The sequence below is a fragment of the Ailuropoda melanoleuca genome, chromosome 14, assembly GCF_002007445.2.
Source record: "Ailuropoda melanoleuca isolate Jingjing chromosome 14, ASM200744v2, whole genome shotgun sequence".
Lineage (NCBI taxonomy): Eukaryota > Metazoa > Chordata > Mammalia > Carnivora > Ursidae > Ailuropoda > Ailuropoda melanoleuca.
In genome coordinates, this window is record NC_048231.1 from 106338441 (window position 1) to 106364050 (window position 25610).

The following is a 25610-nucleotide window of genomic DNA, read 5'->3' on the forward strand; positions in this document are numbered from 1 at the left end:
GGCTCTCAGGACTGGGACTGCTAGCTCTGTCCCGCGGGACAGGACCCCCAGATTCCATGTGGCAAGCAGCTCCTGGTGAAGCCTGGCCACTCCCCAGGGACGAGGAGAAATGCAGGTTCCAAGAGGGCCTCCCACAGCAGCCACGGCAACATCATGCCTTACGTGGTGGCCGTGTGGTGGCCACGGCGGCGGCGTCAGCAGAGAGGGAGGCCCCGCCCCTCCACGAGAAGCCGAGCACCACCCCGCCAGCCTCCGTCACACTGCGGCCCCTCACACTGCCTGTCCCAGTGGGCGCCCCTACCACCGCGGGGCCAGGTAGGGACAGCAAGCCTAGTATCTGGTGGTCAGCCCCAGGCCCCACGGCCAACAGGTTGGCTGGGAGGCTCAGATGCTCCCACAGGCTGGGGTCCCCATGGGAGAGGATGGGGGGTGGGGAGGCACAGCCAGGCCTGTGGTGAGAGCCCATCCATTGGAGGGCCCAGCCCGCCTCGTACTGCTGCGTGCTTCCTGCCCAACGACCCAGCCTCTCTGTCCCTGTCTCCGTATCTATTAAATGGGGGAAGTCTCAGTACACTCCACATGGGCCGGCATGAAAATTAACCAAATTCACATAAAAGACTCAAAACAGCGTCTGGCAGGTACTGAGCACTCCGTGTCAGCTACGTCAACGACAAGGCCTATTGAACGAAGTCCATGTGGCTAGGGGTCCATGTCCATCTCCTTCCTGGCCACCCCACAGCTGGACTCCAGCCGCAGCTGCTCCGTCGGACTCTCACTGTGCTGCTCCCTAAGAAGCCCACCAGCCCCCAAGCCCAGCAGCGGACCTGCACCACCACCAGCTTCTGACGCAGAGAACTGCACAGCGGAGCTCGTGACCCGCCAGGCTCCTCCCCTGCACTCAGGTCCCAGCTCACGCCCAGCCAGGGGCTCACATCTGCAAAGGCACTCCCTTCCCCGGGGGCTGGGTGCAGGCCGCAGGGTGGAGGCCGCACCACACACCCCTGGACCATCCAAGGTGGCGGGATGCAAGGAGGCCCCCCAAGAATCACAGCAGGATGCAGGGACCCACAGCAGGCCAACCAGATGTGGGTGCAGTGATTGAACGAGGCAGGAAGCCATGCATCCCTGCCATTGCCATCAACGTGGGAAAGCGATCAAAGTCTGAGGACGAACAGAGTGTCTCCCAGAAACAGGTACAAACCACAGGCAGAGGCGTGGGGGCCGGGTCAACAGCCAGGAATGGCGCCACGCGGCCCCTGGCGGAGGCACTGCAAGCACAGGGGACTGTGAGACGAGCTACCCCAGGACCCCAGGACCCCAAGACCCCAGGACCCCCAAGACCCCCAGGACCCCACAGGACCCCCAAGACGAAGGTCTGGAACTGACCCTTGCGAGCGCCGGACCAGGAATGGCTCCCGACAGGAGGAGCCTGGGACGGCTGACTGCACAGGCGACTCCAACGGGACCCTTCCGCACCACGGAGCAAACAGGTGAGGCCGGTGGGCGGCAGGCGCCAGGCTAGTCTGATGGGGACACAGCAGTGTGGCTGCGGAGGCTCAAATCCCGCTTTCCAGAGGCAACACTGGAGGGTCTGGGCGTCCCCAAGCAGCAAGTCAGCAACTTACTCTCAAATAGCTCAAGAAAAAAAAGTGTACTTCTGCCTTCACTCTGTGGTCTTTCAAAAAAATTCTAAATGTTTAAACATCAACTCTCCATGAAAACAGAACAACCCTCAGTCCTTCCTTCAAAACCCTGGATCAAACTAAAATCTGGCTCTTGTCCCTCGGCTCCTCTGGACGCACCAACCCTCCCCCCCCACGCAAGGCATGCCTGCTCACTTATGAGACTCCGCTAAGAGCCCGTTCACTCTGGGGACACAGCCCAGATCCCCCACCACGCGTCCCTGGGCTCATGCTCCAAGAAGGCGGGGATGCCAGGCCCCATGAGGGAGCACGTGGTGCCTCGGGGGCCACCAGAGAAAGCCCGGGGCAGCAGCCTGCAGGGCTCCTGGTGTGAGGGAGGGGTTGGTCGGGAGGCAGCCAGCCCTCCAAGGTGGGGTACGGCCACTCCAGCTTTAACTCTGCTCCGACAGGGACACAGAGGGTTAGCAAAGACAGCAACGCAATGCGATCTGCTGTAGGGCTGTAAACGCCCTTCTCAGCCTTCAGAGCCGGGGCTCACCGTACTGACCCACCTTTCCCTGTCCACCTACACCACCACCCTTGCCAGGCAGGCCAGCAGACCAGCAGGCCACTGCGATGAGGGAGAGACCCAGGGATCCGCAGGCCCCATTCCACCCCAGGAAGCTGAGTATGACTAACCAGTAGGCAGGCACACCAGCCCTTGCTCAACAATGCTGTCACGGAGGGAGCCCACCATGTCCCCGTGGCTGACCCCCCAGCAGACGTGAGCCCATCGTGGGCTCTGTGATGGGCTGACCTTTGGCACCCCTAAACTGCAGAAGCCTTTTCCTTTTATCCTCTTGGATTTCTGGGCCTTTTTTTTTGCTGATAATTTTTGCTCAGTGGGGTACCCTACACTGCACAATGAGCAGTCCCGGGCTAAGGCCACACATGCCCTGCACCGCCCACCCACAAGCAGGCTGCTCACTTGGGCCCACGGCACTGCAGACAGGTGTTTGCTGACTCACGACACAAGATCCCGGGTTGTCCTCAGCAGAAAGAACACCAGAAAGGCCTAGACCCAGATGGACTGTGAAACACGGTTTTTCCCCAAATCAAAACAGCACCTTCAGTTAAAGTTTTAAGGCTACTTCTAAAAACTTAATGGAGGACATGACCTTCCATTCAGGTGAATACCCTACCCCCGGAACATTAAATGAACTGTGAACGGGCAAGGCCCCAAGTCCACCCTCCAGGCAGCTATAAATAAAAACAGAAAAGTGACTTGCTCTCCCAGCCTGAAACTTCCTCTGTTAACTCTGGCCACCAGAGACCCCGTCAGTTAAAAACTGAATGGGATGGCAGTCCCCCTCCCCAGCAAAACAACACAACGGCTGTGTCTTCTAAAAATCAATCATGTAACATCTCTGTAAAGTGTCCTAAGGCTATACAGCAATGGAGCAACATCTATTTAAGAAGAGTGTTTGAGACATGGCCTGTTGCCCCCCCCAAGTCCTGTGCGGTGAAGGTACTACTCCAGATGGGCCGGCCAGGAAACCCTCACCCACAGAGCTCCCAGCAGAGGGCCGTGGCTTCTTCCCATGAGCAGCAGGCCACCAGCGCTTCTCATCCCCCAGCTCAGCTCCTAGTCTATTCCAGGCAAGAAGGGCAGAGAAATCAGGGCGCTCTGCACCCACCCAGCCCCCACCCCCACAACAGAGGCTCCACCCCAGGCCCACCCACCAGGGAACACTGTTCTACCTCAGTTTGCTCACGGGATAGGGGTCCCACACTGGCAAGGGCAAACCGAGAAGACCTGGGGTTACGATCCCCTCGCTGCATTCACGTAGAGCAGGGGGCATCACTCCATCGAAGCCAGTGCTGCCCCAGCCACCGGCTCCAGAGCAGGGGTTCAGAGGGGCTGTCCTAGAAGTGGGGCGCGTAAGAACAGACAGCTCTGTAGCTCTCCCCAAAGGGAGTACCTTTGCTTAGAACAGAACAAGTTCAAGCTTAAGGCACTGATAAAAACAGTGGGGAACCTGGTAGTGGAGCAATTAAGAGGAAGCCGGCAGCTCCCCAATTAAGAGGAAGCTGGCAGCTCCCCAATTAAGAGGAAGCTGGCAGCTCCCCAATTAAGAGGAAGTTGGCAGCACTGTTATAGCAAAAAGTGAACAGCAGACCTGCTCAAAGTTTATGAGACAGAAACAGCCACAGAGAGCCCTCCTGGGGACACAGCAACGAGATCCCCCTGCCTGGCTCCACCTGCATCAGACCCAAAAGCACTGCACGCCCCAGGGTGTTATCAAAACCAACAGAGCCATCTACCAGGCATTCGTGGAGGCTAACAGGGGAGTGTGATTCCAACGGAGGCAGACCACCCAGAAGCTGCACAGGAGACCCAGGAGAGTCAAAGACTGCCAGACCCACAGCCTTGCCTGGGGGAGGAGAGGGTTGGAGATGACACTAGTCAAGCCAACTCCCGCAACACATAAGCAAACAAGCCCCCCCCCGCAAACCAGGGTGGGGGATCCAGTATCCAGAGTTGCTACAATATTTTACAATACACAGTTTTCAACAAAATATTTGAGAAATGCAAAGAAATGGGAAAGTGGCCCATACACAGAAGAAAATAAAAAGAAACAAGATTGTTTTTGAAGAAGCACAGCCACTGGGCTGAGCAGAAGTGACTTCAAAACGGTTACTATAAATATGTTCAGAGAACTAAAGGAAATCATAAGGTAAAGGAGGGCATGACGACAATGTCTCGTCACACAGAAAATCAGAGAGCCAAATGAAAATTCAGAAATTGAAAAGTACAACAATTAACTAAAAATTTCACTATGGAGGCTCAACACTAGATTTGAGCTGGCAGAAGACCAAAGGGGGCCTGGGTGGCTCAGTTGGTTGGGCGTCAGCCTTCCACTCACGTCACGTTCCCAGAGTCCTGGGATCGAGTCCCACATGGGGCTCCCTGCTCAGCGGGGAGCCTGCTTCTCCCTCTGCCTCTGCCCCTCCCTCCTGCTTGTGTGTACCCATCCTCTCTCTCTCTCTCTTTCTCACAAAAATAAATAAAATCTTTTTTAAAAACGTATAGTGAACTTGAAGACAGATCAATAAAGATTATGCAATCTGAAGAACAAAGAGAAAATAGAATTGAGAAAAATGAACAGACCCTCAGAGAAATGTAAAACAACATTAAGCAAACCAACATATACAAAATGGATGGACTGAAGGTGAGGAGAGAGAGGAGTAAGAAAAATATTCACAGAAGCAATTATTGAAAACTTCCCAAACTTTATGAAAATATCAATCTACGCACCCAAGAAACTCAAAACACTCCAAGTAGGATAAATACAAAGAGGTCCACATCCTCACATGTCGTAGTCTAAACGTGGAAAAGAAAAAGGTAAAATCTTGAGATCAACAAGAAAAAAATGACTAACATATTTGAAACATTAGAAAGAAAAAAAACCTGTCAGCCAAGATCCTTACATCTAGCAAAACTTTTTTTTTCAAAACAAAAGCAAAATAAAGACATTCCCAGATAAATAAGAACTGAGAGAATTCGTTGTTAGCAAACCCGTCGTACAGGAAATACTAAGAATACGCTCTTCATGTTGAAAGCAAGTGACATCAGACAGTAATGCTGACCTACATGAAAAACAGAGTGTAAGTAAGGGGAATTATGTAGGTAATTATAAAAGACAATATAAGTGCATATTTCTTCTGCTTTCCTCTCTTACATGATTAAAAATTAATTAGTAGAAATTAAGTTAGTAGAAATAGACACTGGTAAGAAGCACATTATAAGCCTTAAAGCAACCACTAAGAGAATAAAAATACATGCATAGTTTAAAAGATCACTAAAAGGGGCACCTGGCAGCTCAGTCGGTTGGGCGTCTGCCTACAGCTCAGGTCATGATCTCAGGGTCCTGGGATCGAGTCCTGCATCGGGCTCCCTGCTCAGCGGGGAGCCTGCTTCTCCCTCTTCCTCCCCCTTGCTTGTGCTCTCTCAAATAAATAAAATCTTTTAAAAAAAATAAGAGATTACTAAAAGAATTAAAACATTACACTAGGAAACATTTGCTTAATCCAAAAGAAAGCAGTAAAGGAACAGTTGGAGGGGGAAGACATAAGGACATACAGAAAACAAAAAAAACAGTAGACACATATCCAAGTGCATCAAAATAACATTAAATATGAATGAATTAAAGAACCCAAATCAAAGGGCACAATTGCCAGAATGAATTTTTTTTAAGTTCCACTATATGCTGTCTACAGATAACACACTTTAGATTCAAGGATACAAGTAGGTAAAAAGTAAAAGAATGGAGGTCGTCTGGGTGCCTCAGTCGGCTGAGCGTCTGCCTTCGGCTCAGGTCACGATCTCAGGGTCCTGGGACCGAGTCCCGCGTGGGGCTCCCTGCTCAGCGGTGGGCCTGCTTCTCCCTCTGCCTCTGCCCCTCGCCCCACTCATGTATGATGTATGCTCTCTCTCTCTCTTAAATAAACAAATAAAAATATTTTTTTTAAAAAGTAAAAGAATAGAAAAAATTATCATACTACAGCAATCATAGGAGGTCTGCGGTAGCTATACTAAGATCAGAAAAAAAGAGACTTTAGGGGTGCCTGGGTGGCACAGCGGTTAAGCGTCTGCCTTCGGCTCAGGGCGTGATCCCGGCGTTATGGGATCGGAGCCCCACATCAGGCTCTTTCACTATGAGCCTGCTTCTTCCTCTCCCACTCCCCCTGCTTGTTCCTTCTCTCGCTGGCTGTCTCTATCTCTGTCAAATAAATAAATAAAATCTTTAAAAAAAAAAAAAAAGAAAAAAGAGACTTTAAAACTAAACAAGAATTCCTAGAAATAGGGGGACAATTCATAACAATAAAGGGCCAATCCATCAGTCAGATAAAACTATAAACTTATAAACACAGATGCACCTAACAACAGTCCCCCAAAACAGAGCAGGCAAAACCTGACAGAAGGGTAAAGAAAACCAAATAATTCAAATATAGTGTGAGATTTCAATACATGCTCTTAGTATGCGTGTAACAACCAGGAAGAGGACTAAGGATCTGAACTCTGTGAAACTAACAGACTCTCTCCACTTTCACCAGCAACAGATGTTGTGCACATGGGACATTTCCAGGACAGACCTTCCGTGAGGCCACGAAACAAGCCTCAATGTAAAATGACTGGCACAAGACAAAGCATATTCTCCAACTACAATGAATTAAGTTAGAAATCAGTAACAGATGGAAATCTGGGCATTTCACAAATATGTGCAAATGAAACAACATAAATAAAAACAGGTCAAAGAAGTCATCTCAAAGGCAGTTAGAAAATACTTGTCAGACAGAAAACCACAAATACCATATGATTGCATTTATGTGTGGAATCTAAAGAAACAAAACAAAACAAGCCCACAGATACAGAGAACAGACTGGTGGTTACCAGAGGTAGGGGATTCAGGCTGGGTAACATGGGTGAATACGGTCAAAGGTACAAGCTTTCAGTTACAAAATAAATAAGTCACATCATGGAGACCGCAGCTGACAATACTGTGTTGCATGTTTGAAAGTTGTTTAGTGAGAGTAGATCTTAGAAGTCCTCATCATAAAAAAAATTTTTTTGTAACCATGACTGATGTTAATTAGAATTACTTACACTTGAAGCTGATGTTATCTGTCAATTACACCTCAATAAAAAAAAATTTTAATTAATAAAGAATTGATACCAATCCTTCACAAACTTAAAACAAAACAGAAAAGGAGGGAACACTTCCCATTCCCAGCCTGACTTATAAGACCAGTGCTATCCTGATACTAAAACCAAAATCATCACAAGAATTAAAAAAAAAGAAAAAGGGAGACCAATAGCTCTTATGAATATGGGCACAAAAATCCTTAACATGATGCTAGCAAACGGAATCCAGCAACTTATAAAAAGGATTACATGTCACGATCAGATGGGATTTATCCCAAGAACACGACGTTGGTTCAACACACAGATATCAGTCAACGTAGAATAAAGGACAAAACCATATGATCAACTCGACAGACACAGAAAAGCGCAACACAAACGCCAACATCGTTTCACGATTAAAATAAAGACAACAACACTAATAAACTCCAAGCAGAAAGGTTCTTGCTTCACCTAATATGAGGCATCTATGGAAACTTGCTTGATGCTGACAGAATGCCTTCTCATTAAGACCAGGAACAAGACAAGTGTATCCATGCTCACCATCCGAGCCATTTCTAATTCTAGGGTAATTAGGCAAGAAAAAGAAAAAGCCCCAGATTGGAACAGAAAAAGTAAAATTATATTTGCAGATGATGTAATCTTTTATAGAGAAATCCTAAAGCATACACTAAAAAACCATTAGAACTAATGAATGAGACCAGCAAAGCTGCAGGATACAAGATCAATATGTGAAAAACAATTTTATTTCTACAAGATAGCAATGAGCAATCCAAAATGAAATTAAGAAAACAATTCCATTTACCATAGCATCAAAAAGAACAGAACATTTTGTAATACACTTAACAAAAGAATTCCAAAACTTGTACTCTGATCTTCTCTGTTACCACCTCCATCTCCCTCCCTTCCTCCTCCCGTCCCTCCCTCCCTCTCTCTCTCTCTCTCTCTCTCTCTCTCTCTCTCTCTCTCACACACACACACACGCACACGCACGCACAACGGGCAGGTTTCTAGGAACTAGTTCATGCTTAAACACAGCAGGCTGGGGTTGGTTAGTTTGCTGGAGACACGGCCGCACTTAGTAAAAGGAACCACACACAGCAGGACAGTGAGGGCGGACCAGGGGACAGAGCTGCACAGAACTAAAGAAGCGAAGGGTCCAGGGAGCAGCCTCGCGCTGTGGTACGTACCCAGATACGACCGCCTGGGGGGGAACTTGACTTCTTCATCCTTATTATCTGCAGCTACATTTAAAGAAACAGAAAAACAGAAAAGAGGAAGAGACAGAAACAGACTGGTTTTAACACCGATAAGCAGCTATGGCTCCCAGCCCTCTTTGCATTTGTTTTAAAATCAAAAACAAAAAACACTGGAACAGAAGGACAAGATCTTGGTTTCTGTGTATTACGAAATTTACTTTCTGAACTATTTTTTCCCAAACCTACCCTCTTCCAGCAGAAGTGCCTGGGGCAGGAGGAGGAAATCTTGGGCAAAAATTGAAAAATGACGTTTCCTAAGGTCAGAGGTGGCATAAAGCCCATTACATGTCTGCTGTGCTGAGAGAGAAAGCGGATACAACTTGTTTTCCCCTAAAAACTCATCTCTGTGCAAGCTCTGATTGCAACAGTCGTCCCAGGGTCTAAGTCCTCCCAAGGCTGCTGCATAAAGCTGTTTTCAGAGTACACTCGACGAAATGCTCGCTGGGAACAGGGAGCAAGTTCAGCACGTGAACTTGACAAGCATGTGGCCTAGAGACAACGCCACGTTCCATCCCGTCAGGGAGTGCGAGGCCAGCTGTCTCCTCCCCGGCCCGTGCAGCAGCACATGACATAACATGCGATGACTGCACTCTGGGGGACCTCGCTCCTGCAGCAGCCCCGCGCCCACCCAAGCCCCCGACTCTGTGCTGCCCAGGACGGCAGCCCACCTCCCTTGAAGATACGCCAGAGTGCCTGCAGGCTGGAGCCCGGGATCTGGAAGATGGAGGGAGGGTCACTGGACTCAGTTACGTGCCGTCTGCCCTGGGGAATGAAGCTCTCCCCACAGAAGGACAGACTGCAAGCAAACAGCTAAAAGAAAACGCCCGACTGGCTCCGTGTTGGCAGCCAGCAGATGCCCACAGACCCTGCTTACAAGGAGTGGCTGCCCGGCCCATGTGACGGCTCCCCGAACCAGAGCACCAGAGAGCAAGCAGTGGCCTCATCTCCTCACCCAGCCCCTCCCCAGCTCCACCTCCTGGAACTGCTGGGCTGGAATACCCAGACTAAACCGGATTTCCTCAGCTTTTTGCTTCTATTTCTTGCTTGAGACCAATTTCACTGCTCATTGACACTTCTTCTAATGATCAGGTCCCAAAGTGGAATGGGGAGGAAACAGAGGGGACGCAGGACAGACTGCTCACAGGACAGACGGCTCGATGTGGTTCCAAGTGCAGGTCAGACACCCACACACCGTCTCCCCTCTCATCCAAGGCCTTATCATGCCCAGCAGACAACAGAGCTTGGAAGCAGGCCAAGGCAGCAGGGTGAGGCCAGGGCGAGGCCAGGGAGTGAAAAAACGTGGCCCATGGCGCTCTCCTGGCAGCACAATGGGGGAGGAAAAGCAGCAGCTGGTAGGCAGGCAAGGTCAGGGTGGGGAGACTCAAGTCCCTGTCGGACTCTTTCCGAAGGACAGCAACAAGCCACCTAAGGTCTCCTGGCTCGAAGGTAGAGAAACATCTCTGTGCAGGACAGACTGGAAGTGAGCCGGTGCTGAGGCTGGGAGCCCAGTCAGGAACACACAGTCCACAATCACACGCTTTCACGCGTCTGTGCGGAGCATGTAGCCCAGGCCAGGCACAACAGATCAGAACTAGCCTCAGCAATGTGTCCACACTCACGTCAGATCCTCACCGCTCCCCGCTGGACACGGCATCTGTGTCCTCGCCCCCCGATTCCAGGGAACTGTGACCGCTCCAGTCTGCAGAGACAATGCTGCATGACTTCCAAGACCAGATCATAAGAAAGACACAGCTCCCGCCTGGTCTCTCTCAGACACTCCCCTGGAAACCTGGATGCCATGTCATAAGGGAGCGGAGGCCACGTGAGGAGGCCACGTGAGGATGTGCCAGCAGACTCCCCAGACACATGAGCAAGGGAGAGAAAAGGAGGGAGGGAGGGACACGAGAGTGAAAGAGACCCAAGGCACCAGGTTTTGGGGTTACTTGTCGAGCCGCCAGAGAGACTGGAACGGAACACGACAAGACCGGAGTTCCAGCGTGAGCTCAGACAGAACTGGCCATCCTGAGTGCCAGAGGCCTGCTCGGGGACAACAGGAGGAAGGGCTCGTAAGCTGACGAGGGCCAGATCATCAGCAGCTTCCAGGGGCTTCTGGTCCTCGTCACGGTGTGAGATCCACTACTGTAGGCACGTGGAGACCACCTCGGAGGGGCAGGGCATGAGGGCCATAGAGGGGCGATGGTTACCGTTACAGACCGGGGGACCAGAAGGAGGTCCAGGCAAAATGCAGACAAGACCTACATCGGAGTCAGGGCTGTGGGCAGGACAGATACAGGGTTCCTAACCTAGTGTCCAAGGACACTGATTAACCCTTAGAAATGCAGACTGGCTTATAGATAAACATCTTCCAGGGGCTTGGCGGGGGTGGTCCTCAGCTTTCATTCTCAGGATGGTATGTGACCCTCCCCATTGAACACTTTTTTAGTTTTATTGAGACAGAACCACAGATAATAAAAGTTCAGCCGTTAAAGTGAGTGGTGTTCAGCATGTTCAGAGTTGTGCAACCACAGCCAGTCTAATTTTAGAACACTTTCATCACCTACGAAGGAACCCTGTCCCCACAGCAGTCACTCCCCATTCCCCCGCCCACCTCCCCAGCCAATTCCATCCTGTAGCGTGGAGTGCTGAGATTTGGGGAAAAGTCAAATGAAGGCAACACCTGATTTTGAGCCACAGACAATTTTCTTTCTTGAATAAAAAGGAACAAACAAGCCTGCTGTGTGTGCAGCTGGGGCCCCCCCCCATAAGGAGCCACTATTCCCAGGGACTCTGAACAAGGTAATCGATGGTAAGAATGCATCGTCCTGGGACCCCCAAGAAAACAAAGACCACCGTGAGCAGAGGGGGAAGTAAGTCCTGACATTCCTTCATCCTTGGGTCCTTGAGAAGCCCGTGGAAGAGCAGAGACGCGACTGAAGGGCTCCACGGAGTCAACCCGAGGTGTCAGCTCACCTGAACTCTTTCATCTGCCACAAAACCTCCCATCTCCCGAACGAGCCAAAAACAGCCCCCAATTTCACGGCTGTCCCAGTGACCAGAGTGTGGTCTCCAAACGCCACACCCAGCTACCACAAGGGCTCCTTGGAGAAACGGCCGGCTCCAGGTCTCAGGCAGGAAAAGATGATGATGACACACGCAGAGTGTCCTGTCCCACCAAGATCAGGGGTCTGAGGGGCCACTCGTCTACACCAGAAGGTCGGGAGCAACTGAAGAGGCTCCCGGGGCAGACAGGCGTCAACGGGGCCGTCAACAAACACAACAATGGCACTCAAGAGAAACACATCAAATAAGGATCTTAAATCCATACACTCAGAATAGGAAAACAGCATGAGCACTGTTGCAAGACGCTAGGGAACCAGTTTTGAAAACTGGCAAATAAAGAGAAAGAAGCAATTACCTGCCTTGAGTTCATAAATTATACCACTGGATTCCTGAACAGCATTTACAGGGGAGGTTTCCCTTCAGAGAAGCCCTCCAGTGAACAGGTGAGCAAAGACAGACCCTCAACGCTCCGCATCCTCACCACAAGCGGGTTTAGGCCCCGGGCACCCACCACCACCACCATCCGGAAAGAGACAAGCCGACAAGATGTGCGTCCTTGCGGAAGAACACAACAGTCGGCAAAAAATAAAAAGAACCGAACCTAGACTTGACCAGACCTCTGGATCCAATGATCTTTTTCCAACGTTCTTTCACAGAGACAGGAAGATGTGACCAGCAGAAGCCAGGCTGGGACCACCTCCGTGCAGGCCTCTCAGACGTCCCTGCTTTAGCAGGAACCTTGTCCACAAGCAGATGTGGCTGAGGTCTCGATTCGGTGTTCCCCACAGCGGAGTGCTGGGGACACGGCACGCACAGCACACACAGCAAGCTACCTGATGTAACAGCGGACAAGCTTCACGGGACAAGGGGACTTTGGGAGAACCTGCAATCAGCAGGTGCCTTGGTCTTGCTTCAGCTCAGGTCGGGCTCTCAGGGTCCTGGAATCGAGTCCTGCCTCAGGCTTCCTGCTCAGCAGGGAGTCTGCTGCTCCCTCTCCCTCTGCCTCTCCCCCTGCTCATGCTCTCTCTCTCAAACAAATCGAAAAAATCTTAAGAAAAAAAAAAAGACAAGCAGCTGATCACCGTGTGCAGCCTGTAACTGGACCCCGGCTCGAGGAGATAAAGCTGGGAGAAATGAGGAAGTGACGAGGCCACTAGAAACTTACACGTCAGCTGCGTACTTGATAATTAAGGAATTCATCTTTTATGGCTGATAATGGTAGGATGGTTTTGTTTTTTTTTTAAAGATGTTATTTATTTATTCGACAGAGATAGAGACAGCCAGCGAGAGAGGGAACACGAGCAGGGGGAGTGGGAGGAGGAAGAAGCAGGCTCATAGCAGAGGAGCCTGATGTGGGGCTCGATCCCATAACGCCGAGCCGAAGGCAGATGCTCAACCGCTGTGCCACCCAGGCGCCCCATGGATGGTATTTTTTTTAAGTCCTTCTCTTTTAGAGAGACATTATGAACTGTTTACAGACAGGGCATGGATGGAATTTGCTCCAAAATCGCAGGCGGGCGATGTGAACAAGCCTAGGGGAGCAGCGGGAGGTGGGCACAATTACACGGGGAGCTCATACACTCTCGCGATTCTGCACGTGCTTGAATTTCTCCACAATAAAAAGTGACAGACGGAAAGGAGAAACACCGCACATATAAGACACGTCAAGCTTCACTCCCAATCCGTAGTGACTCAGTGGGTCCACAGAGCGTCTCCAAAAGATTTCTTCCTGAAACACGTGAGCCGGGCCGTCCTCACAGGCAGAAGCCACTCTGGGACCCACGCCCCAGGCCAGCCTCCACGGTGTCTGAACAAGGACACAGAAAGAACCCCCGGTGCAAGGAGACATTCTTAAGAATTTGAGCCTCATTTTGAAATAATCCCCATTTTGTGACAGGAGACAGACTGCAAAAGTGTCCCCAACGTCCACAGACCCCACCTCCAGGTGGAAGTGCTTCTATACTCCTTTTATACTCCTTGCTTTTATACTCCTCTCTCTTCCCCAAAACGTCAACAATGAGAATGTACTGGTCTTTATACTCCTCTCTCTTCCCCAAAACGTCAACAATGAGAACGTACTGGTCTTTATAATCAGATAAGAAATTATATATTTAATTTTGTAAGTAACCTGCTTTCTCTCCTTTGAATCCACTTATTTCTTTAATTTTTTTTTAAGATTTTATTTATTTATTTGACAGAGAGAGAGGNTGGTCTTTATAATCAGATAAGAAATTATATATTTAATTTTGTAAGTAACCTGCTTTCTCTCCTTTGAATCCATTTATTTCTTTAATTTTTTTTTAAGATTTTATTTATTTATTTGACAGAGAGAGAGACAGCCAGTGAGAGAGGGAGCACAAGCAGGAGGAGTGCGAGAGGAAGAAGCAGGCTCATAGCTGAGGAGCCTGATGTGGGGCTCGATCCCATAACACCGGGATCACACCCTGAGCCGAAGGCAGACACTTAACCGCTTTGCCACCCAGGTGCCCCATATTTCTTTAATCTTAACTTCCAAGCCAAACTGGTGACCTTCAAAATTAAAAACCTCCATAAAAGACAGTTGTAAAACATTTAAGCTTTTATCATTTTTGAGGCTGTCTGACTATCCTATGAGAACACTGAAATACAGCTATTAAAGATTTCCTTCATAAAGTACTTGAAAGTGTGCATGGTCAGCCTGCCTCGGGCAACCTCCCCAACACCCAGCCAAAAACCGCCAGGAAGTGGGGGCCACCTGCCTTCCACAGGGAGCCCCACGGCACCGCGGTCACGGAGCGCAGAGCTTCCAGCCTGCGCTGGTCCACGTTTTCATCCCCCAGCCTCCTACTCCCGGCAGAGGACAAGAAATAAAACCGCGTTTCATTGAAAAGCTGTCCTTAGGGGTGTGCTGTGTGGCTCGTACATGGGAGACGCGAAAGTACGTAAATCTGACCGGATTCGAGAATTAAACAGGAGTCTCACGTGTTCTCAAGCACATTGAGCTGTGTCCCGGCATGCGGAGCTCAGGGGTGTGCTCTCCAGCTGAGGCTGTCTGGGGGCCCAGCAGCGAGCCCGGGGTCACGAAGCCCCGTCCTCCACCCTCCCCCAGAGCCAACTGCAGAGAGGAGGCCAGCTGGGCAGGGACAGGCCCACTCAAAGCCCACAGCAGCCGGGAGGTGGGGCGAGGGGCAGAGGCAGAGGGAGAAGCAGGCACCCCGCGGAGCAGGGAGCCCGACGTGGGGCTCGACCGCAGGACCCTGAGATCATGACCTGAGCGGAAGGCAGAGGCTTCACCAACGGAGCCACCCAGGCGCCCCCCGTCATTCTTTTAACTTCTCTATATCTTTGAACCTAAACTGTGTTTCCTGTAGAAAGCATATAGTGGAACCTAAAAAGAATTCATTCTGGCAGTTATGCCCTTTGATTTCGTTGTTTAATTCATTCAAATTTAATGCTATTTTGATGTGTTTGGATTTGTGTCTGCTGTTTTACTTCTTTGTTTTCTGTATGTCCGAGGCCGAGGTCCCCATGTCCTTACTGGCTGGAAGATGGGGTCGTTCCAGCCTCCAGAGCCTGCTGCGCTTTCGGCGCATGCCCCCACCCCACGTCCAAAGCCAGAACCACTTCTTCCTCCAGTCCATCCCTGACCGTCTCCTCTCTTCTACTGTAAGGTCCTGACCCAGACAGGCCAGGGCAACCCCCACTGGAGGCCTCAGCCCTCGTCCCCTCTGCAGCCCCCGTACCACGTGACGTGGCGCCTCCCAGGTTCCCAGGTGTGGACGTACATGGGCTCCGTTCATCTGCTCATCACAGAGGGGGTCACCTGTTAAAATTCAGATTGCAGCCCTATCCCTGGAAATTGGGATTCACTATTTTAACTCAATCCATTCAAGTTAACCAGAATTAGTAACAGTCCTTATGGAAGAATTTATATATGACACTAGCAGTCAAGACAGAATGAGAGAGGACGCTGGTGCCAAGAGGCTGCGGGAAGAGGCCCCGCTCCCTGCTCACGAGGTCTGCCCTTGCCCTCACCCTCACCCACGTCTCCTGGAGACCTGCCGGTGAGACTCCAAGAAGGGAGACAGCAGGTGCAGGCTGCGGGCCATCTGTCTTTCAACCAGGTCACAGAAAGGTTAAACTCTAAGACTCCTCTGTGGCCTGGAGGCCCACACCCCTGCTGTGTCCGGCACCCCCGTCATCAGAGCCTCACACTGTTGCCAACAAGATCATGAAACCTGGTCTCCCATTTCAGAGTCTGAGGCATAGGGACACCGAGCAACCGTGGGTACCAAGTGTCTCCTCCTGCCTTTCCTTATCCCTGGGGGAGCAGAGACCCTACGGATGAACCCCACGCCCCCCACCCCGCGGGAGCTGGTGCAGACCCCGTGCCATATTGAAGGTGAGGCTCATAGATCACAGACAAAAGGGGCAAAAGTCGCGCCAGCAGAGAAATTAAAGAGCCCAGGCCCTCCTCCTAAGGGCTGGCAGAGAAGCCCTGCTCTCAAGGCGAGACGGGGCCGTACAGAAAGCACCGCCTGGTGTGATTTCCCAAATCACCACGGCGAGAGATGAGAACAGACCACAGAGGAGAAAGCAACGGGGGAGGAAGAACAAAACCACAGCCAAAGCAGGCCGTGTGGTCTTGACGGTGAAAGTGACACGAACTGGTCAAGGCCACCCATCAGAGCTGGAGGCTGACCTACTTTCTACAAAGGCTGAAACCGGCATACCTTCATCTCTAAAAACAGAAGCGACACTGGGGAAAGGATCTGCTCAAACGGAAAGAAAATAACCATCAGGAATGAAAATACAGGAGCAAGACCTCAAGTCCACAGGAGCCCCAGAACTAAACACACGCTAGCAAAAACACTTCCCTAAGCAACATCTGAGATTAAACACACACCACTTCAGACAAAACCAAAGTGAGAGCTGTCGTCTATTTAGTAACTAGAAGAAAACCAGAAGTATGGCATTAACCCTCCTGTGTGTTCACACACAGAACATCAGCCCAGAAGGAGCTTTTTCAAAGGAAAAGGCAAAAACAAGAAGTATTTTCTATTTCCTGAGCCACAAAGTCACAGAGCAGCATGGGTGGAGCGTGCAATTTGTCCTGCCCAAGCGTGCAGACCCTGCCTGCCGGCTGCAGGGGACGACCCACTGGCCCCACAAAAGCGTGACTTTGGGTGAATGTTTAACAAGGTATGTGAGCAAGATCCCAGTTAACTCAGCCGCAGGAAGACGGTAACTGAAGGGAATGTTTACGTACCAGCCACACAAAAAGAAAAAACTGCCACACAAAGAGAAAAAACTGCCACACAAAGAGAAAAAACTGCCACACAAAGAGAAAAAACTGCCTTCTTGGGCAATAACTGTCTCTGACCTGATCATGTCAGAAAAGACACTGACAGAAACATACTCCTACCCCAATCCAGAATCCCCACGTAACCACCAGTGGATGGGAACACATTAAGATCAGCTCATAACCCGCCCAAATTCCAGGGAAGAAATCATCCCGTTTTAAATAAACATTCAGCACACTGAAAACACAAACACCAGTAACACATAACCGTGCGTTTGGTGGAAGGGGAGCTGCTCGGGGGACACCCGAGCGGCTCTTACTTCACCCACGAACACACCATGGGTTTTGCTTGTTGACCGAGTGCTTTATTCGCAAAGCTGCAGATCACCAACCTGCGAAGAAACGGCGTTTTACGTGCAGCTCACCGGCCACGCGGACGTCCGTGCACAGCTTCAACATCAGGAACATGGTCAAGATCATGACTACGCTTTGCCACAGCAGCGGGGACTCAAAATGCCTTCCAAACCTAGGGAGGTAAAGAGACGACGACATCAGGAGGGCCCCGGCCCCAGGGGCCGCGCCGCCTCTCCCTGCCCGGCTCCCAACCAAGGCCCCCACGGCTACCTTCTGAGCAGCCCCCAGATGGCCTCTCACGTCCATCACCGCCCAGGGCCCTGAGAGCCTGGGTCTCCAGCCTCTGCCGGGAGACACAGCTGGGGGGCGGGGGCCGGGAGCACCCCAGGACGCCCAGACCAGGGGCCGCAACACCCCCTCTGCAGGGACACCTCTCAGACTCATATGCAGGCCTTCTCAAAAGCCACACTCCCCTCCCCAGGAACCGCAGATGGGGGTGTGAGTGGGCCCCCAGCATCCCCTCGCCACACAGCCAGGCACCCTTCCGACAGAGGCCCCAGTCGCTGCCAGGCAAGAAGCCCACAGTTTCTAGACCACCTGATTCCCGGGGAATACTCACACTAGAGTCCAGGAATGACAGGAGGTCCTGCCTCAGATGAGTAGGGTCAGTGGGGCAGCCCACAGTGTGAGCAGACCAGCGGGGGCCAGGGCACCCCCCACCAGAGAAGAGGAGAAGGCAGCTGAGGGTACAACCTCCCACCCCAACCTGAGGCCCTGACTCCCTGCCCAGGCCTCCCAGCCCACTCGCTTTGCTAAGCCCCCAACCCTGCCCAGCTCTCACGGCCTTCCTGTTGATGTTTTTCTGGTGGTGAAGTGTCTCACCAACTCAGCCATGAGCTCCTGGAGGTGAGAACCACAATCTAGTGACCAGCACAAGCTGGGCCGGTCAGCAGACCCCAAACCCCAGGGAACAGCAGCACCGCCCTTCAAGCACCAGTTAGGGGTCTCTGCCACGAGAGCCACTGCTGACCCAGGCCCATCTCGAAGGCTAGGCTGGACATGGCACCCTTCAAAGCCCCAACCCTGACTCCAGCCTGGCTCTTGTGGAACAGGAATCCCACTAGGTCTGGCTGCAACATGGCCTGAAGGCGTCTCCAGAACTTGAGCTGGTAGTCAGTGCATCAAGTCAAGAGACCCTGCATGGCAGTCTGATTTCCCAGCTGCTCCTGAAAAGAAGAATCTACAGAGAAAACCACCCGGCCCACCTCCCCACCTCCCTCTCGCTCACTCTGGCTTGAGTCGACACCCTGCTCCCCTCCCCCCAGATGGAGGGTCACTGAGAGCTGACCCAAGGCTCAGCAGGAGCACACCCACGACACGGAGCTGGGGCAGAGCTCCCGGTGCGGCATGGGCCCAGGCACCCAGCACCTGCCAACACCAGATCAAGGAGAAATCAGGGCAAAAACTCAGCCGCCAGGCTTGCTGTGAAGGATAAGACCAGATGCGGCCGGCTCTCCCAGCTGAGGAACGTGTCTTTGAAAAGTGTGCTTCCCCAGTAAGAAAATGCACCTACGTGGTAAAGAAGGAATAATGTTCCTTCACGCGGAGAGATGATGCTTGTACCTGCCCCACGCCCTGAGTCAGCTCCTCCAAGCCCGTGTTTCTGAACGCACTTCACTGCCGGCATTCTAGCCAACCTGAGCGCCTCTCCGGAGAACTCTGCCCATCGGCTGGGCACCTCCGACCAGGATCTGCCTGCCGGGGTAAGCCGGCCCGGCAGGTGACAATGTGCCACCTGGAGGGGAGCCGCAGCCAGGGGAGAATCCCACAGGAGGTCAAGCGACCAGGAAAAGCCAAATATTCCCTGGAAAGTGGGGGACCAAGACACCAGCTCCAGGACCAGCATTCTGCACTGGTTTCAGAGGTCTAGGCCCAGCCCATGTCCTCTGAGCAATGGACAGAGGAGGCCTGAGGTCACAGAGGCCCCGGAAGGGCAGAAGGACCAGGACAGAGAGCAGACAGCTAGCTCCATGACCACCAGATTCCTCCCGCCTCCCCAGGAAATGTCACCTGGGCTCACCTGGGATCCTGCTGCCTCACCTGGGCCTCTCCTGAGCTACGTCAGGAGTGCACCGGAGAGGAGGTGAAATGCTAAATGGGTGGAGCGAGAAAGGGCTGATGAGCCAGATCTGAGTGAAGAGAAGATGCCCCAAGAGAAAGGTGATGGTGCCCTGGGGCTTCCTGAGCCAGCAGCACAGACTGGGGGTGCTTACAGACTCTGCACAGGCCGGCTCCAGGGCTCTCGCACCTGTGACCCACCACCTCGGAGCCTCGTCTCTCCCATAAAGTGCAGCTATTACCCCTAAGGTTATTTAAGGACATTTCTAGTCATTTCTAGGAACTGGATCCCACTGATTACCTAGCTGACCCCAGGGGTCAACTCCTCTACAGGTGAAGGCCAGATAAGGGAGCAGCGCAAGTTCAGTGTCAACCTAAGGAGACTGGAGATGCTTCCCTTCTGAGCAGGCCGGGGAAAAACCACAATAAAATAAGTTACTCTGGGGCTCCTCACACCCAGCTAATTTCCAGTTATAAGGCTGAAGATGTGCAATTTTGGCAGCTATGTGAGAAAGGCCACTTTTGTTCTTTAAATTCTCAACAGAAACAATGACTAGAAAAACTGGACAAAGAAATCAAGGTTTGCACTTCCCCTTAAACCATACACCAAAAACTGAATCCAGATGAACTCAATATTTACAATAAAAACAAGACCATTTAAAGTGAAGGGAGAGGGAGCAGAGGTGAACATTTAACTGATTTTAGAAAGACAGGCTAAACAAGATACAAAATTTCAAAAAGCACAACTTTCCACAAATATACGAGACAAAGTAAACACGAAGCAAGGCTCAGTGTCATTAGTAACTTTTAACAGCTAATTAAAATGGAAAGATACCATTTTTTACTTATCAAATTCATTAAGCTTTTTCTTCCTTTAAAGCTAATAATCTAAACTGACAGAGCTGTCAGCACTTTCTCCTCTCCTGCCCCTGAGAATGTGGGTTGGCACAACTTCTTCTTAGGGCAAATAATGGGACAGCCCACCAGACACGTGAACAGCCTGCTGCTCAGACAAGCCAGTCGAAGAGGGTTTGTCTTTCCCCCAGGAAGATACACATTGCAGAGGATACGCAATGTTTCACCAAGTCTGAGCAAAAGTTTCTACAGGGAACACCCTCTCATGTCTTCAAAGTAACAGAAAAGCTCAAGTAGAAAGAAGCTGTGTATCTACCACCCAGTGTCACACTGACTTCTATACCCTCAGCGGAATGTCACCACGTGCCTGACAGTGTTACATCTCTAAATACAGCGTTACTGCATCTCAGATACAATGTTCCTACATCTCTGACAGAACATCACTGCACCTGACACAAGGTTACCACATCCCTGATACAATGTTACCATATCTGAAATGGTGTTACTACGTCTCTGACATGGTGTTGCCATGTCTGATAGTGTTCCCTGATTTCTGATACAATGTCACTGCATCTCTGATACAATGTTATTAAATATCTGATACAACATTACCATCTCTCTGATAACAGTGTTTTCATCCAATACAAATGGAGCTTGAGAACTATCTCTATCAATGCACAAGGGTCTGGGTTGGAAGGTCTTAGGATACCATCTGTGCACCCTGGCCTCCTCCTTCCCCTTCTCTACAAAATCACAAGTCTTCAAATATTACTTATGAGGCATTATTTAGCCCTTCTCCTGGTTTCTCCTGACGCCACTCTTCTGAGGCAAAATATTATCCATCAGCACTTTACAGAGTATAAATCTGCTGAATGCTAGTTTTGCAAAAGGATGATAAGAATTGTAAGAAATAAAGGCACAAGAGGGGTGCCTGGACGGCTAAGTCTGTTAAGTGTCTGACTTCGGCTCAGGTCATGATCTCAGGGCCCTAGGGTTGAGTCCTGGATGGGGGGTGGTCTCTGCTCAGTGGAGAGTGGGCTTCTCCCTCTCCCTCTGTACTCATGCTCTCTCTCTCTTGCTCACCTTAAAGTTCTTTTTAAAAAATGTTTAGGGACGCCTGGGTGGCTCAGTCAGTTAAACGTCTGCCTTCTGCTCAGGTCATGGTCCCAGGGTCCTGGGATCAAGCCCCACATCAGGCTCCCTGCGCAGCGGGGAGTCTGTTTCTCCCTCTGCCTGCCATTCCCTCTGCTTGTGCTCATGCTCGCTCTCTCCCTGACAAAGAAATAAAATCTTTTATAAAAAGTTTTTTTTAAATTAAAAAAAAAATACAGGCACTAGAGTTCCACAAGTTTCAGACACCCCGGGTTTATGCAGTTCACTCAGCCTCTCCTACGGAAGCACAGAGCCACTCATGAGCCTCACACACAAATCCACAGGGAGCTTTCCAGACTGGAGTTCTGAGGACGGTGGTCTCAGCCAGCTTTGGGAAACACTCTTCAGTTCTAACTCCACCACTGTTCTAGTGTAGACCTAGCTTCCATCCCACCTGGAGCCTGCCAAAACCCATATATGTGTAGACGGGACATTCCATACAAAGCTTCTGCTAAAGTGTAAAACTCACAGCATCTGGACCAGTGTCTGGAACACGGGAGACCCTCAAACACCTATCAAATCAGATGGGCTGCTAGCCCATGAAGCCTGGAGGAGGACCCAGGAGTGGGGGCTTCCAACAGGCTCCAGAGAAGAAATGGAATGGAGGCTCTGCAACGCCGTCAGAGGAGGGGGATTTCGGACTAGGCAGGCAGAGGCGCATTACTTACAAGTCCTGGACGGAGTTCAGCCCACCTGCTGGGCTCCACATGTGAACCCCAAGTACTGCCCTGTGTGAAATGCAGAAAAAGCACATCCCTAGGCCAGAGAGACTCTCGAGGGACTAATGCCCCCTGCCAGCCCTCCCTTCATCCCACACAATGCTGCAGTCTCCTGGAATACTGACTGAGAAAAAGGCAGCCCTGTGTGTTCATGTGGTCACCACAGAACCTCTCAAGTGACCCAGTACAGTTCAGGGTGCTACTCTGGGAAAGGACCAATTGGATGTATAGAAATAGATTCTCCAATGGACGAAGTTTAGAATCCCACAAAAGGCCACTCTTGCTGCATTAGCAGAGACCTCCAGACTCTTTCTCAAAGTCTCAGGCCCTGCAGTGAAGAGACGACTCCTAGTCCAAATGCCAGCTAAATCCAGAGGCCCTGATGACTTGGCATTCAAGAAATTAGTTTAATTTCTGACTTCTCGAAACCAGATATTTAGAATGTAGATTAGATGTTCTATCCTCTTTTTGTGATTGTGAAGGATAAGCATACCTAAGGAAGAGACCTCTCAGTTGATCTTTTTTCCCCATAAGGAAGCCAATGTCAGGTACCTCCCCTCCACTGTGAGAGAAAACTTATTTCACAACCTACACCTGGGAGACTCCTGAACGCCCCTCCAGTGCACTCAGAGTTAACAAAGGTGTCAGATACAATTGTATTTCAGGACCTGCTTCTGTTCAACCTTAGACTTGATTAAAGCCGTTTTAGAAAAAGAAGCCATGTGTCACCCTGAAGCAAGTGATCTCCGCCCCCAGCTAAAGGAAAAGGAAAATCGTCAAAATGTGGGTTTTTAACTTGTGCAAAAGAAACAAATAAGCACCGACCGCCCCCCCCTTCCAAACTAGCCCAGCCCAGACACAAACCTGGTGATGTGACAAATTCTCCTGGGAGGGGCTGACTTACCAGCTCACCTTTGAAAAGCCCCAGACAAGGGCAAAACTACACAGAGTGAAAATGAATCAAAGGTTGCCTGGGGCCTGACACCACTGGATGGGCCCATCCTGGATGGCACACAGAGGAGACAGCAAACCCCTGGACTCAGAAGACTCCTATCTTGGTTGTGATGGTGATGGAAAGGGGATATTGTCAAAACTCATCAAACTGTGAACTTATTTAATCTTAAATCATACCTTAATAAGGTTGACTGAAAATGAATTAGCAAAAAACATGATTAGTCAGTGACCAAAAAGCCCAAAGGAGGAGCCAGAAACAGAGCTCTGGACACCAGCTGCCTGGAGCCCTCATCCCGCCTCCGCAATCAGCTGTCCTGAGCAACCTTCCTCCCTGTCTGTGCTGACAGAGGGTCGGGACCATCAAGAAGAAGGGACAGTCCCAGACCGTTTTGGTCTTAGAACAAGGCTATAATGGGGCGCCTGGGTGGGTCAGTCTGTTACGCATCTGACTGAGCTCAGGTCATGATCTCAGGGCTGTGAGATCAAGCCCCACATCGGGTTCTGTGCTGGGCATGGAGCCTGCTTAAGATTCTCCTTCTCTCTCTGCCCCTCCTCCACCACACCCTTAAAAAAAAAAAAAAAGAATGAGGTTAGAGGACATCATTTCATTTCCTCTAGAAATCCCCTCCCGGACACGCCTGGCTTTAGCGACTATTAAAGTAACTGCAACTTCCTATCAGACTGCAAAGGACAAGAGGAAGCTGGGCTGGGAGCAGCAAGAAAAAATAGTCTCTTAAGTATTTTCCAGAAAGTTGACTTTCCTATTAAAAAAACACAACAACAAAACCCTGCACACACACAGAGAAGGCTGAGGGGGACGGCCTTCCCTGCCCACGGCTCCGGGGCACTCTTTCCTGCCAGGTTCTGGCGTTCCCTCCTGAGGGGCTCGGTGGTCAGCAGTACGCCCTTCCTACAGCTCATCGTTTTTTGTTAGTCTTAATTACTTCTTCATTCCCTGTTTTTTCTCTCCAACTCCCATCCAAATTCTGAGGGCAGGGACCCAGTCCAAGGACTTCCCAGCACCCAGACGTCTGTGGGAAAATATCTGTTGATACACGACTGACATGAAATGAAGATTACAGGTAAGCTTCTCCACGCCAATCCCACCATTTCCCCTGGGAAATAAGCTCAGGCGTTTCACCAGCACCTTCCTAGGAAGTACAGACACTGCCGCCGCCGCCACCACACTCGGAAACCCCAAAAAGAGAAAGCCATCTCTCTGGAAGCACCCCTACAGAAAGCCCCCAACTCACCAGAAGAGGATCCGTAAAATATTAGCCACCAGGAGCACTAGACACACGTAGGTAGAGAAGCCCTCAGCATTCTGAGTCCTCCGGATGTCCCTGTACTGGGGGATATATGGCACCACCCCTCCGAAGACCATGGCCCCAGCTGCCCCCCAGGAAACCAGCTGGTGCAAGGGGACCAAAAGCCAATCCAAGCCTTCTGCTTCCATTCCGAACACCTGTGTCGCCCTGCCAGCCGACGGGCGTCCACCTGGCCCGGGTCCCCTCCGCTCTCACGGGCTCCTGGAACGCGCGCTGACGGTCACCCCCACATTGCCGGGGCTGCCCTGTGCGATCCTGCACCATCGGAGCCTGGCGGGAGAGGAGAAGAGGTAAGAACTCGGCAGCAGGGGCCTCGCGGCGCAGTGACGGTCGCGCTCCCCGGGCGCCGCCGGGGCTCACGGCTGGGGCACGACCCCCCCCCCCGACGCTGGCGTCCCAGGGAGCTCTCCGCGCGCGCGAACCGGCCCCCGCGGGGGGACGGAGGTGCGGGGCGCACGGCGGGGGGGCACGGGACGCGGGCCTGGGGGCACGCTCATTCTGGGGGGTGGCTCGGTCCGGGAGGAAGCCCTCAGCCGGGGGGAGCGCGCTCACAAGGAAGGGAGGTGGGCTGCGCCGGGGGTGGGACGCACGGCCGGACGGGGGAGGGGGGCACACTCGGTCCGGAGCTCGGTCCTGGGGCCCGCCGCCCGCCCGGCACCCCAAGCCCCGAACCCCGAGCCCGGAGCGGGGGGCCCCGCGCGGCGTCCGCGTCCACACACGGCCTGCGGATGCCGGCCCCAGCCCCGGCCCTGGCCCTTACCCGCCGCACCCACGCCCGCGCCCGCGCCGGCCCCGCCCGGTCTGTCCTGCGTCCTCCGTCCGTCTGTCCGTCCGCGCCGCAGCCCCGCCTCCGCGTGACGTCACAATGCATGAGCCCCGCCCACCCGGGCGGCGGGCCGAGCGGCGCTGGGTCCTAGAGCGCTCCGGTCGCCCAGGAAGGGGTCGGGGGTTGGGGGCGCGGTGGCGACGTTGCTCCGCCCGCACGCCCCGCCCGGGTTAGGAAGTACCCGCCTGACGAAGCCGCTCCTCCAGAGCCGGGGACCCACGTGGACGCGTCCGCACCTGTGCCGGGCGAGGGGCCGGTGGGATGGGGGGGCAGTGAGAACCCTCGTGAGAAGCCAGTCAGCCCCCTGTGCCCAGCACCTTTGCAGGCGGGACTCCGGGCAGAGGAGACCAACTGCTGGGCCCCAGGATTCTGTCTGCA

At 51.9% G+C, this 25610-nt stretch overlaps 1 protein-coding gene across 10 annotated transcripts in view; it reads right to left on the reverse strand.

The window, feature by feature from the left end:
* SLC66A2 (solute carrier family 66 member 2) overlaps positions 1–25299 on the reverse strand; it is a 75746-nt gene extending 50447 nt beyond the window's left edge. For 3 of the 10 annotated variants that reach the window (XM_002920367.4, XM_034642127.1, XM_034642123.1), the window contains exons 1-3: positions 25167–25298; positions 24332–24676; positions 17319–17452 (exon numbers count right to left, since the gene is read on the reverse strand). In XM_002920367.4, coding sequence (XP_002920413.1) covers positions 17319–17452; positions 24332–24534 — 337 coding nt within the window. In that variant the 5' untranslated portion in view covers positions 24535–24676; positions 25167–25298. Of the gene's footprint in view, positions 1–8516; positions 8571–17318; positions 17453–24331; positions 24677–24958; positions 25144–25166 lie in introns of those variants that run through there. The other 7 variants (XM_034642126.1, XM_002920366.4, XM_034642124.1 and 4 more) reach the window with 5 other exon arrangements.
* Between the last annotated feature and the right edge of the window lie 311 nt (positions 25300–25610).